This window comes from Callithrix jacchus, chromosome 9 (assembly GCF_049354715.1).
Source record: "Callithrix jacchus isolate 240 chromosome 9, calJac240_pri, whole genome shotgun sequence".
NCBI classification, from domain to species: domain Eukaryota; kingdom Metazoa; phylum Chordata; class Mammalia; order Primates; family Cebidae; genus Callithrix; species Callithrix jacchus.
The window spans coordinates 7,737,240-7,751,064 of record NC_133510.1 but is presented as its reverse complement, the minus strand read 5'-3'; the positions used below and the strand labels follow the sequence as shown (position 1 = coordinate 7,751,064).

Below are 13,825 nucleotides of genomic sequence, written 5' to 3'. Positions count from 1 at the left end.
TTTAATTATTATGTTAATCAATTCTTTTGCCCAGATAAATTTGTCTTTTCTTTTTTAATTATCAGGAGTAAAAATGGCTTAAAGAAGAGGAAACTGACAAAGTAAGTTTTTCTTACTATGTCATTTAAAAGGATGTTTGTTATAATTATCTTAACATTCCAGTTAAAGATTGCTTGTCTTCAAATAGAAGGGATGCTTCAGAAAGAGGCAAATGCATGTTGCACTAGCTAAGCACAATAATGTATTGATCATTTCTGCCTCAGTGGCAATGACCGCTGGAAAAGTGCATCACAGAAATCACATCAGGAATAAGGACAATGTTTATCATATCAAATCTGAGAGAATGGATTCTTGGTAACTTTTAAAGTCTTGGAGGAGGAAGTGTGGTATTCTAAATACAGTATCTGAAAATCTAATATTTAGCACATGAAAGCGTTTCAGAAATCCTTTTAGTATTTTGAAATGCTGTGTTTATTTCAGGAAAAGGCTTATACGCTATTTGATGTTATAATAAATACTTTGATAATGCTGTCTCAAAAAACCTGTATAATAAGTAGAAAAGATAATTACTGTAGCCTGTGGTTTTCCTTATCTATTGAACCATTAAGTCAGAAGAATTATGATTTTGTTGAGTGAAAATTAACCCTCAGTTGATTTCAAAAGCCTATTAGATTACACCTCCACGCCTTTTCTTAGCTATAATTCTACATATGAGAAACAGAACTTTCCTTCAAATATAATTTGTTCCTGACACCTGCCGATTATAACATTGGTGAATTAGTACAAGAAGGCAGTTGGGGGTTCAGCCAGGTCTGTGGCATCTATGCTTATGGAAATAAATCATGAATAATCCATGATATAATCCAAAAGAAAAGTTGATGGAAAAGTGTTTCTAGTTAGTCTTGAGTGGCATATAGTTTTATGGCATATATGGAAATAGAATAATGTTTTCTAAATCAATTTCATTTGTTTATTTATTTATTTATTTAGATGAAGTCTCACTCCATTTCCCTGTTTCAAGCAATCCTCCTGCCTCAGTCTCCCAAGTAGCTGGTACTACAGGCACACACAACCATGCTTGGCTAATTTTTGTATTTTTAGTAGAGACGGGGTTTCACCATATTGAAAGGTCAGGCTGTTCTCAAATTCCTGACCTTATGATCCATCTGCCTCAGTCTCCCAGAGTGCTGGGATTACAGGCGTGAGCCACTGTGCCCAGTTTCTAAGTCAATTTCAAACCAGTGTACATTCCACTGGCTCATACCAACTGATGGAGGAGAGGTAAGACCAGAGGGAATAGATGTAGGAGAGAAAAGTTGACTGGGAGGGATGATTTCACAGCAACAGAAAGACTTTGTTACCAAAACCTATTGGTTGTGTTGGCAGGTGAGCTAGAGAGGCATAGACTAGAGCATTTAGAAGACAGTGTTCTGGGACAAAAAAGGAGAGGCTACCAAGGCTTGCTCCTCCCATGACCCAGGCAAAGAAAAGAAGGAGAAGGAAGACCCAGAAAAAGATATGGTAGAGATTAAGAATGGCAGAACATACCCACAAGCAAAAATAACACACACATTAATTCAGTTTCTGCCTTCCCTGTCTCATTTTCCTTTGAGTCCTCTCTGCTCTAGAAGACATTTCTTGGCAGGCTTTCCCTCACCTTTTTATTTGCCTTCTCTACCATTTCTCTTTCACTCCAGGCGCCCCACCACTACCATGTCCCCCTGGTTTCCGTTTTCTGTCTCCACTTGTCTTCGTTCCATCATTCCTTTCCTTCACCTCCTCTTTACCCCTTTCCCTGTAAATATTTGTCCTTTTGGTCTCTGCTCCCTTCTAGCTTTCTTTTTCTTCTCCTTGTCATTCTCCTTCTTCTCCCTCATGTCCATTCTTCTGTTTGCTCTTCCTTCCTCTGTCTCTCTTTTCTCTGAGCTTCTTGCTTTTACTTCTTTTGACCCATAAATCCTTTTTTGGTTGGCCTTCAGTATACATGTGCCCATTTTCCTAGTAACAAGATGAAAGCCAGAGTTGTTAAATCCAACTTTAAGGTCGACGTACTCCCCAGAGACAGCAGCCAGAGATTGCAGTTCTACGGGGTTCATTCCGGGAGAGGAGCCCCAACTTTAGCCATTCTTTTGGAAGGATAACAAGTTTGAAGTGGGAAAAGCTTTGAGCTAGGACTTACTCTCCCTGGATTCCATTGAGAATTCTCCTGCTTAGGAGACATGTGATGTTGGGCTACTCTTTTAACTCTCTTAGCCTTGGGCTCCCTCAGCTGGAGCATGGAGCTAATGTTGTCTGTCCTTACCTCAGGAATCGATTAAGCAAGAAAACACATGTGAGTACTTATGAAGAGTAATGTGTTTTATAAATGAATTATTGTTACTCAGTAAAAACATTTAAGTTGAAAAGTATTCTCTGGAAGATATAATGTCCTCTACAATTTACTAAAGTCTCAACATAAATGAATCCATCAGGTTAGCTAATCAACAACTTTAAACGAGCACTATTAAATACTATGGATTTGCTAATTGGACATAAGACCACAGTTAGGCCAGGTGCAGTGGCTCATGCCTGTAATCCTAGCACTTTCGGAGGCTGAGGCAGGTGGATCACTTGAGGTCAGGAGTTCAAGACCATCCTGGCCAACACGATGAAACCCAATCTCTTCTAAAAAATACAAAAATTAGCCAGGTGTGGTGACACTTGCCTGTAGTCCCAGCCACTTGGGAGGCTGAGGCAGGAGAATCACTTGAACCTAGGAGGGGAAAGTTGCAGTGAGCAGAGATAATGCCGCTACACTCCAGCCTGGGTGACAGAAAGAGACTATCTCAAAACAAAACAAAACAGAAAAAAATACCACAGTTAGATGATGTAAGCTGAGTAACATGCCACAAGACCAAGGGAAGGGCCAGCTGTAAGGACACTGCCAAAGTGGAAAGGCTTGAGTTAGAGGACAGAATGCGGCATTCTGCTGAAGCAGAGAGCTACTTTAGAGAGCACTTTGGTTTAGGTAAGCATTGCTTATCCAGAGGGGATAAGCAGCTACAGGAATCTACAGGAAATTAAACTTCATTTCTATTCTCAAAAAAAAAAGAAAAAAAAAGATACAAACTTCTGCTTCAGATGCAGAAACATAAGCTCAGATGTGTTACTTGATTGCACCTCTGAGCCATTTTCCATACATTTACAGATATGCAAACCTCTAAAGATGACTCACTCCAGTGAGAGAGACCCTGGGAGCTTTCTGGACAAATGTTTCATCCCACTGATCCTGCCTATGCTTTGAGTAGGCTGTAGCTAGCCGCACAATTCCTTATACTTGTAAACCTGCTGAAAATTACGAAGTTCTTTATATACTATATGTCAACCTTGTAGGTATAACTATAGTATTTTATAGATGAGAACAGTGACTCTGAAGAGTTAGGTGATTCTCCAGGATAACAGTCTGTAAAGCAAACCCATACCTCAAACAGGTCTTTGGAATCGATGCCTTTGTTACTTTCCATATGCCAGAGCTTTCTAGAAGCAACATATATGTGTGTGTATGTGAGTATGCATGTATATAGTACTATACTTCCAGAGTAAAAGCCAAGTGAAAATCTAGAGATTTCTCCTCTCAAAGAACTTGGATATAGATGCCCTTCTTTTCAATTGCAATATATTAAGCATTGGAAACTTGAACGAAAAACAAACAAACGAAAAAGGTAAGTGCTAACCTTAGTGAAGTAAAACTTCTATTTTCTCCAAGAAAACTAAGAAGTATGATATTGAACAATATGTAATATTATCAACAAGAATTTTAAGGTGTATACATTCCTTTGTGTTTGACAAAGCCCGGTTCAACTGGATGACTTTGATGCCTACATTAAGGATATGGCCAAAGACTCTGACTATAAATTTTCCCTTCAGTTTGAGGTGAGTTGGGTAAAGTCTTTTCTACCTTCTGCAATGAAAGGGCCTGGGAATTGTGGGGTTTATGTTGGGTTGTGTGGGTTGTGTGGGTTGTGTTGGGTTGTGTGGGTTGTGTGGGTTGTGTCACGTTCTGCTCACTGGCAGTGCTTGTGATGTGTTTGCATAACAAGAAAAGCATTGGCCTGGGGGTGCTGATCTGCTGGTTCAGAGCAAGGATTGTCAACCCTTGTAATAGGCAAGACCACAGATGGCACAAATGAGGGGAAGCAGAGAATAGGTGCAGGTCCTGAGGTGAGCACACATAGGTAGAGTAGAAGCCATCACTGACAACCAGGGGACTCGAGAGTATAAGAAGAAAAATGCAAGCTGAGTCATGAAGCCTGAGACAGAATTTCCCTTTCAGGGGGTGTGTAGTGTGTTTCTCCTGCTTCTTAGGCCACAGTAGATAGAGGTGGATAGTGAATGAAAGTGACCCCCTTTGTGTCCTGGGCACATGACATCCTGGAGCAGGGCTTTCCAGACTGTAGGGCTCCTGGCGTTCTACTTAGTAAGTTTTGTGCTATTTTATTTTCTTTCCTTGCACAAATTGGGGAAATAAATTTACACATGGTTTGTGTTAAGAAAAAAATTGCCAACCTCTCTTTTTTTCTGAAGGACACGTATTTCTTTGGGCCTAAAACCATGTGTCAGAAGAGATGGAAGTGAGTGAGTCTAATATCTCAGCAGTGTGGGGAAGATCATTAGTCCTCACTTTTTCTTCCCACATATTGTATAGCTCACAACAGTCTAAAGGGCCTCTCATCCCTCAGGTTTCTATAGCATGCCTTGAGTGGTCAGCGATTCAGAGAAAAGGGAAAGATAAAGTAATTTTTCTAAATTCTGTGTTTTTTTTTTAAAAAGCCTTTTAAGTGCTCTTTTCTATTAAGGTAGCTGCTTGTTCTTCATTTTTTTAAAATCATTTCTTCTTTCCACTTATCAGCCAAGGACAGCTTTAGTCTGCAAAAAGCATCAGTGGTCCTGATATGGACAGACTAATGGGGAATTTGAGGATGGGAAGAATCTCATACATTACCAAATACAAAGACCCCCTAACTACCACCTATGCCCTGAAAAATTCCACGCAGAGCCTGCCCAGTTAGCCGTTGCATGCAGGTGCATAGGAAATTAGAGATGCTACACCAAATGCTATATCTCAAAGAAATTCAATTTGAATTGGAAATGAATGATGAGGATGGCATTTCAGAAAGTATATCAAGAAAAGGAGGAATTTTTTCTAAGCAAACATGAGACAAAACTGAAAAAATAAATAGCTAGATGATTCTGACAATGGTGATAGAAATTATGGTGCAGCTACATTTTTAACCTTATTAAAGCCACATTTTCATTTGCTTTTTTCTTCTTCTGAGACAGAGTCCCACTCTGTTGATGAGGCTGGAGTGCAGTGGCACAATCTCAGCTCACTGCAACCTCTGACTCCCAGATTCAAGCAATTCTCTTGCCTCAGCCTCCCAAGTAGCTGGGATTACAGGTAACTGCCACCATGCCTGGCTAATTTTTTTTTTGTATTTTTAGTAGAGACAGGGTTTCACCATGTTGGCCAAGCTGGTCTTGAACACCTGACCTCAGGTGATCTGCCTGCCTCAGACTCCCAAAGTGCTGGGATTACAGGTGTGAGCCACCGCCCCGTGCCTAAAGCCACATTTTCTTAATTCCTTCAAGATGACATGCCCTTGGAGGCACAGCTAGGATCATTACCTCTGCTGGCAACTCACTGTTTATGTCTTGAAACCCAAGTGTAACTGTTGCTGTTTCTGAATTGCTTGATTATAAAAAACTCAAGAAGTCATTTTCTAATAAACATATTATTTTAATTGTGAATAACAAAAACATGGCTCAAACTAGTTTAGACTAAAGGAAGGAGGGTTTAAAGGACGCTAAGGAATGTCATACAATCAAAGAAAGCGTTGAGTAGCTAGACAGGAGGAGAGCGGGGAAGCAGCACAGTTTGAGGAATGACTGGTGCCAGGGATTCGAGCCCTGCAGGATCCCCCCCACCCCACCCGGTTCCCATTTCCGCTTCTCTCTGTCTTGGCTTCACTGTGTTTCACTGAACATCAACCTCTTTTTTCATAGTGAAGAGCAGCCAACAGCAACCCTCGAGCACCACATCCTTTCGTTTCCATGGTTTCCAAAGGGAACGATCGTCTCTCTTCCTTGTTTGTAGTTAAATGAACAGGGGAGGATTTTGACAGACAAGCCTGTGTCACGGTGCCCATTCAAACCCACTGCAGCCAGAAAGGCAGAAGCACATAACCTCTAACTGGAACCATGTGGCTCAGTTAGCAAAACCTAAGAAAGGCATTATCTCCCGTAAAAAGAGAGTATTGGGAGAACCAAACAGTGGTGATTAGCATGCTCTCTCTAGATATTACAAAAACATGAAAAGCAAAATTATAAACTTTATGTGCTAAATGTTCAATTTATAATATGCCGAGAGCTTTTATACATTCAATGGATAAATGAATACATTTAGCGTGATTTCATAGTGTAACCAAGTGACAGGAACAGGGCTGCAGGGGTGTCCCAAAGACGCTCTCTCTTCCCGGATCAGATGTGTTTTCACGCATCCAAGAATGGGTAAACGGCCCTGGTGGCGAGTGCCTTCAAGTAAGTATCGAACCCCGAGAGTTTTGCAGGAAGAGATTTATTAGGCAGAGAGAGGGAGAAAAGAGAGAGAGAGAGAGAGAGGAGAGAGAGAGAGAGAGAGAGAGAGAGAGAGAGAGAGAGAGAGAGAGAGAGAGAGAGAGAGAAAGCGAGCTCCCATGCTGTCGTGGTTACCTGGCCCACAACCAAAGCCTCCTCCCTCGGAGCTTTTGGCAGGCTTTCTAAACAGAGGAAGCTCACCTGGGCTGTCTACCTAGCCCCGCCCACAGGAAAGTTAAAGATCTCTAGGCTCCCGGATGGGGAGGTGAATGGAGGCATGGTCCTGGGAAGTTCTTGCCTTTGAAACCACACCCCTTGTGGACCCGGGAAGAAAAGTTAACATAGCCTCTCAACAGGATTTGTAAGGGAGTTAGGAATGTACCCTAAACTAGAAATCTAAAACCTGAATTCTCGCTACGGTTTTGCTACTAACATTTTTAAAAACATGTATTTTGTTCCCTTAACCAATTGATACATAACAAGTTTGGGGTGCGGGGTGATGTATTAGCTACAGATCTTTTATGTAGTGAACATGCTTATATATAAATTTAAATTTATCCAACTACTTTGTTGGAATAATTCCTTTGGATTGAAACTGCCAGGACAAAGTATATGCAAAATCTACATATTGAGTAAATTTCCCACAAGTGGAGTATGTTTTCCCAGTGTTTGAATGTTCCCCACTTCCTAAAACTACACAGTGGGTATCAACATTGGTAATCATTGGTAATGTAATATTACAAAGAAATTGCTCTCTCATCTGCTAATGTTAAGCTACATCATCTTCATACAGCACTATTAGTTGTGTTATTTTATTTTCCTCTCTTTCTTTTATTTTCATGTACCTTATAATCTTCATTTTGTTACTGATTTCTAGGAGCTGATTTATGATGAATGAGGTTAGCATTTGTCAAGCACTAGAAATGAAATACTATTTTTTCCCCATTTATTTTAAACTGGCATTTTATTTTGGATTTGTACAGAAGTTGTGAATTGAAAAATAATCATGTTCTGCTTTCTTTAAAAGTACATTTTCCATCACCTTAGTTTCTTTATGTATGAAATGAGAAGTCGAAGTAGATCAATAGTTCTCAACTGGACAAATACCAGTCAGTCCCCAGAGGAAACCTGAAAATGTGTGGGAGTGTTTTCGGTTGTTATGATAGATTAGGAGGAGGGGACTAACAGTATTTTATGCAAGAGGGACAGGACTGTTAAGTGTTCTCCAGTGAGTGGGACGGTCCCACACAATGGAGAAATGTCCCAGGCCAAAAGTGTTTGATTGAGAAATATGGATTAAATATGGGATGAGGCTACAAGCGAGCTTGATATTGGATCAGTGAGCGTTTTTGAAAGAAACCATGGGATGTTTATCTAGAACAAGTAGGATGTACATAGAGAGATCTATTTTAAGGTGTTGGCTTCTGAGGTAATGGAGAGTGGCAAGTCTGAGACCTGAAGGGCAGGTTGGAGGCTGGAGACCAAAGAAGAAGCCGAGGTTGCAGCTCTGAGTCTGAAGGCCGTAGGGAGGCAGAATTCCTCCCTCCTTGTGGGACCTGTCTCTTCTCTTCAGGCCTTCAACTGACTGGATGAGGCCCACCCACATTGTGTAGCATAATCAACTTTCCTCAAATGCTACTTACTTACATGTTAATCACATATGAGAAAAGTACCTTCACAGCAGCAGGCTGGTGTTTAATCAGGCAACTGGACCCTATCGCCTGGCCAAGTGAACATATCAAATTAACCATTACACCATGATGTGAAGGTATTTCATATTGTTCCTTATGATGATGCTCTCCTCATGTATTTCTATTCTTTGAACATTACTGGTCATGTATGTAATTAACTGGGTGTTAAGTCCTGACATTGTACACATGTTCTGGCTGGAAAACACAACTTCCTCTCTAGAGCTCTGTTTTAAGTCACAGGCTTAGAATGTGTTTTGGACTAGCATTTCTCAAGCCATGGCCCACTGGGACAACTCACTGCCTTCAACATTTGACAGCCTTCAGGTATTACCAGTCCTCGGTCCCATCCTGCCCCCTACATCCTCAGGGTCAGTGTCAGGGTCTCCTCATTGATTTTCATAGAAGCGTTGTGCTCCCATGCCTGATTTCAGGGTGTGTGTTGGACCTTTCCCATGGCAGCCCTCAAATTTTCTTGAAATATATGGATAGCTAATTGAGACTTAATGAAAACATTTTTCCTATCTCTAATGGGAATCCAAGAGGGTATGAGATGGCTGAATCACCTTGGTCTAAATAATTCCAGCAACTGAGCTTTTACTTGTTCTGTTTATGTTAATGCCTAGTACTTGATGCTGACATTGAAACATTACATTCACATGGAGAAATTCCATCATTTATAAGCATCATCCAAATTGAAATTAATGTCTGGATTTACATATATTACCAATACAGCTGTACGTCATACACAGAGCTATATGAGTCACTAATTTGTGTTTACTGAATTAATTTCTTTTTTACTCTGAATTTAGTTTCATATCTACTAGAAAGGTTGATTATCCTTGATTATCCTGCTGATGAAAATATACACCTTTCCTTCAAAAGGCTTGGGACCCAGGGATTAAAACCGGTTCCTCATTTGTAACATTTCACGTTGGAAATATTTTGAAGAACCAGACTTTATAGCTGAAATGTGAGAGCCTAGAAGACATTTCACATATTCCTCATTCTGTTATGAATTTCTGTGCTTGGTGTTGGCTCAGGGTACTCATAAAGGTCCTCACCATCTCTGTTCAGAAATGTGGCTGCAAAGATCAAAACAAGACTGCGAAACTAGCCATGCAATTCACAAGAGGTGACCTTTGATTTATGGTAGTAGCTTTTAATTGCTATCGACGGAACCCCTCTGTCAACACCACTGGTACATTGTTTTTCCTCACCTTTTCCAACCCTACAGACAAGTAATCCAGTGATCTAGTTCATCTGACTGTAATGTCCAGTCTATCCCAAAGCAAACACCAAGCAAACGGTCACCTGCTGACATTGTTACAAACCCTACGACCAGAATACAGCTTGTGCTCTCCTCAGAAGATGATGTTGCAGGTTATGGGCTGAATATCTGTGGTCCCCCAAAAATCCTACATTAAATCCCTAACCCCCAACGCGATGGTATTTGCTAAGTAATTAGGATTAGATGAGCTCATGTGGGTGGGGACTTCATGGTGGGATCATCACAGGACTTTTCCTCAGTTCAGCTAAAGATGAGGTCCTTGTCCGTCCCACGGCCATGAAAATAAAGCTTTGCAGGCAGTTTGAAGGGAGAGTAAAACAGGGTTTTTTTAGGTGAACAGGAAGAAAAAGGGGGGGAAGGACTCTCACCAGGCTGGATTCCCTGCTAGAGCACTTTCTGCGGCAGCCTGACTCTCGGGTTCATCCCAGGAAGCGGAGGGCCAGGCTCCTCCCTGCTGCAAACGTGGTGAAATTCCCGAGGCTCCACCTCAGGGCTCAGGCTAGTTGGGGTTTCTCCAAGGACCCCCTCCCACCTGACTGTCTCAGGATTAGCCAAGACGAGCTGCCTAAGAATGAAATCTACTTTGTTGGCATCTTGATCTTGGACTTCCCAGCCTCCCGAACTGTGAGGCATAAATTTCTACTTTTTTTTTTTTTTTTTTTTTTTTTGCCTGCTCACACAGTGGGTCATCTGATATGCAACATGGGCTTACATTTTATTCATATCGAGTGACATACTGATTTATTTTAGAGAACTAGTCTAAGTTACATCTGCAACATTTGTCCTACTAATCTGCTACTTTAAATGATGCAATACTCGCACATACTAAACATTTCCTGTAAAGGAATCCAAATTTAACAAAACTAATGGCATTCATAAGGTCACAAGCACCAGTCTACTTTCTGTTTTTTATTGCCTGGAAAAAGGCAAATTAGCAGAAGCCTGGCTAGGAGTCAGCCACTGTGGAGTTAAGGTCTTACTTTTTTTTGTTGTTCCCATGCAATTATCTTCAACATTACTCTTTATTTCCTCAAGCAATTTCTTTCTTTTTTTCTTTTTTTAAAAGAAAGAAGAAAAGGAGTGAAGGAGAGGAAGAAAGAGGAAGAAAAAGAGGGAGAGAAAACGGGAATGTAACTTTATTCTAAAAATGCGTATTAATAATGGCCGATCAATATTTTGCGTATTTAAGGTGGAGAATTATATTTTGTGTATTTAAAGTGGAGAGCTCTATAAATATTTATTGAGTTTACTTGTTCTGGATCTGAGTTCAAGTCCTGGATATCCTTATTAATTTTCTGTCTGGTTGAGTCTAAATCTCTTTATGAGTCTTATGTATCTGGGTGTTAGGATCGTTAGCTCTTATTGTTGCATTGATCCTTTTACCACTATATCTTTGTTGCTTTGAAATCTATTTTATCAGATGCGAGAATTGCAACTCCTGCTTTTTACTTATTTATTTTTGCTCTCCATTTGGTTGGTGAATCTTTCTCCATCCCTTTGTTTTAAGTCTTTGTGTATCTTTGGATGTGAAATGGGTCTGGTTGTAGCATACCCTTGGGTTTTGGTTGTATCTTTTGATTGGGGGATTTAGCCGACTTAAATTTAGGGTTACTGCTATTTGATGTTAACTGGCTATTTTATCCATTCGTTGATGTAAATTCTTTATGTTGATGCTCTTTACTTTTTGGTATAGTTTTAGAAAGGCTAATACTGGTTGTTCCTTTCTATGTATAATGCTTCTTTCAGAAGTTCTTGTAAAGCCGGCCTGGTGGTAATAAAATCTCTGAGTACTTGCTTGTTCATAAAAGATTTTATTTTTCCTTTAATTGTAAAGCTTAGTTTGGCAGGATATGAAATTCTGGGCTGAAAGTTCTTTTCTTTAAGGATGTTGAATATTGGCCCCCACTCTCTTCTGGATTGTAGGGTTTCTGCTGAGAGATCTGCTGTAAGTCTAATAGGCTTCCCTTTGTGGGTAACCTGACCTTTCTCTCTGGCTGCCCTTAGTATTTTCTCCTTTGTTTTAACCCTGGTGAATCTAACGATTGGGTGTTTATTCAACTTAATACATTTCTACTGTTTAAACCACCACTCTGTGGTGTTTTGTTATGGCAGCCCAAGCCAACTAATACGATGTATATGCTTGTGCTTTGCTTTCCAAGACCTGTATGCTTCAAACACAGCCAACAAAACATAGGCTGCTATTGGGTTTGGGTGACTGTGTTAGTTCCTGTGGTTGCCGTAACAAATTACTGCAGTTGTCGTGGTTTAAAACAACAGAAATTTATTCTTACAATTGCAGAACCAGAATTCCAAAATCAAGGTGCCAGCAGGGCCACACTCCCTCTGAAGGCTCTAGGGAAGAATCTTTCTTTGCCTCTTCCAGCTTCTGTTGGCTGCAGCGGTTCCTTGGCTTGCAGCTGCACAATTCTAGTCTGTCTCCATCTTTACATGCCTTTTCCTCTTCCCCAGGATGATCACCTCTCCTGTTCTTTAACTTAATTACATCTGCAAAGATGCTTTCTCTAAATTAGATCACATCTGCAGGTTCCAGGGATCAGGATGTAGACGTGTCTTTTTGGGGATCACCATTCAACCTACTATAGATGACTGGATAGCCTAGAAAAAAGAGTGATAAATTATATTTGGAAACAAAACTGGCAAAAGAAAATTCAAAAATGAATTATGTGAGTTTCAGGCCCATCACTGCACACTTTGTCTTCATAAAGACTTCAGCCAATGGAATTTCCATATTGTTGGAAAGAAAATAACTTCAAAGCCACTGAACTGGAAACTTAATATTATATTTTCCACTTAGTGACAGGCTGAATGATAAAGGCTGAAAAGCATATTGTGTTTACACGCAGTTCCCACTTTGCTGCAATTCAACTTTGGCAACTTCCACTCACAGTGTTCAGCCAATTAAACCTCTCTTATCAACTTAGAGTATTTACAGCAGGGAGGCAACACACGATTAACGCTCTATCTGTTAGTCGACGGCCACATGTGCTCAAACGCTCAGCTTCAATCTGTTTCCACAGTTCCTTTTGTATCTAAGGCCTTTTCCCATGGCTTATCAGTCTGTCTCCAAAGCAAGGGAATTGGGGGAAGAGTTGTTGGTCTCCTGGCATAAATGGAGAAGGAGGAAGTAATTATGGAGCCAGGCAAAGCAAAATAATCGTCGCAAACGTATTTCACAATGATTATCAATAGTGCTGTATTAGTATTTGTTGAGTTAAATTATTCCATAGTCACTATAAACAAGGAAGGTCTGGAGAAATTACTAACCTTATAGGTAATTACACTGATGTTAAGGAGTTGAACTACCCTTCCAAGACCATACAGTTTACAAGTGTCACACCAAAATAGTGAGATACTTTGAAAAAGTATCTATGCAGGCATTTTGTAAAAGAGGTAGATTTCTAAAATACTTTAAGCCTATAGCTACCAAAAAGACCCAACCTAAACATGACATTGATTTAGTTGAAATTTGCTAAAAATAAGTTGTTTCTTACAAAAAACGTAGTCCACCTTTGAATACCCTTTAAAATGGAACACACAGTGTTAAGTAAAAATGGCAAGGTCCTGCCAAAATCTATTTGGCAAGTGTCTAGGATGGAAAAACCTAATTTTGTGAGTTGAAACTCAAACGTAACATAGTTTGTGTATAAGACTGACGTCAGCTTAGTCCAAAGAACTTGAGATATTGTGATCTGGAAAAGCCAACAGTGATGAAGAACCAAAGGAAGAGAGATATCTGGGCGGTTTTTACAGGTTCATCCAGGTTGGCTATAGCCAAGCAGCCCAATGCCATTAAGCACGAGATAAGCTGCCACCATGGATCTTCTACTTAAAGGCATCAGAAGACCCAATAACTTGATTAATAGAGAATGTGCTTTGCAAAGAGACTTGAATAAAGACACAAAGGGCATGAAAGAAATATCCCTATAATAATCCTAGAACGTGCTCAAATGTCTCCAACTCTCTTCAACAGTATTTAAAGACTCTCTAAAATTCTTCTCACAGGGAAGTATTCCTCCAGCTTATGATTCCTTGAAGTAATAATTGGGAGAAATTATGAAGAGGAAAACTTGTGCTCAATATTAACATTATACAAATGTAAATAAAATTTAGAACAAGTGACTTCTGCCTCACTTAATAGTCTTATAGAAAGATGCACACTCTGTGGGTAATCCCACTTATAGATGGTTATATACACTGTTCACTAACATTCCTC

The 13,825-nt window shown here is 40.1% G+C and overlaps 1 protein-coding gene across 1 annotated transcript in view; it reads left to right on the top strand.

Annotated features, from left to right (window-relative positions):
• Positions 1-13,825, top strand: part of PTPRO (protein tyrosine phosphatase receptor type O) — a 287,340-nt gene that overhangs the window by 251,208 nt on the left and 22,307 nt on the right. Inside the window, exons 18-19 of the mRNA XM_035255268.3 lie at positions 66-101; positions 3,831-3,912. Coding sequence (XP_035111159.3) covers positions 66-101; positions 3,831-3,912 — 118 coding nt within the window. The remainder of the gene's footprint in view (positions 1-65; positions 102-3,830; positions 3,913-13,825) is intronic.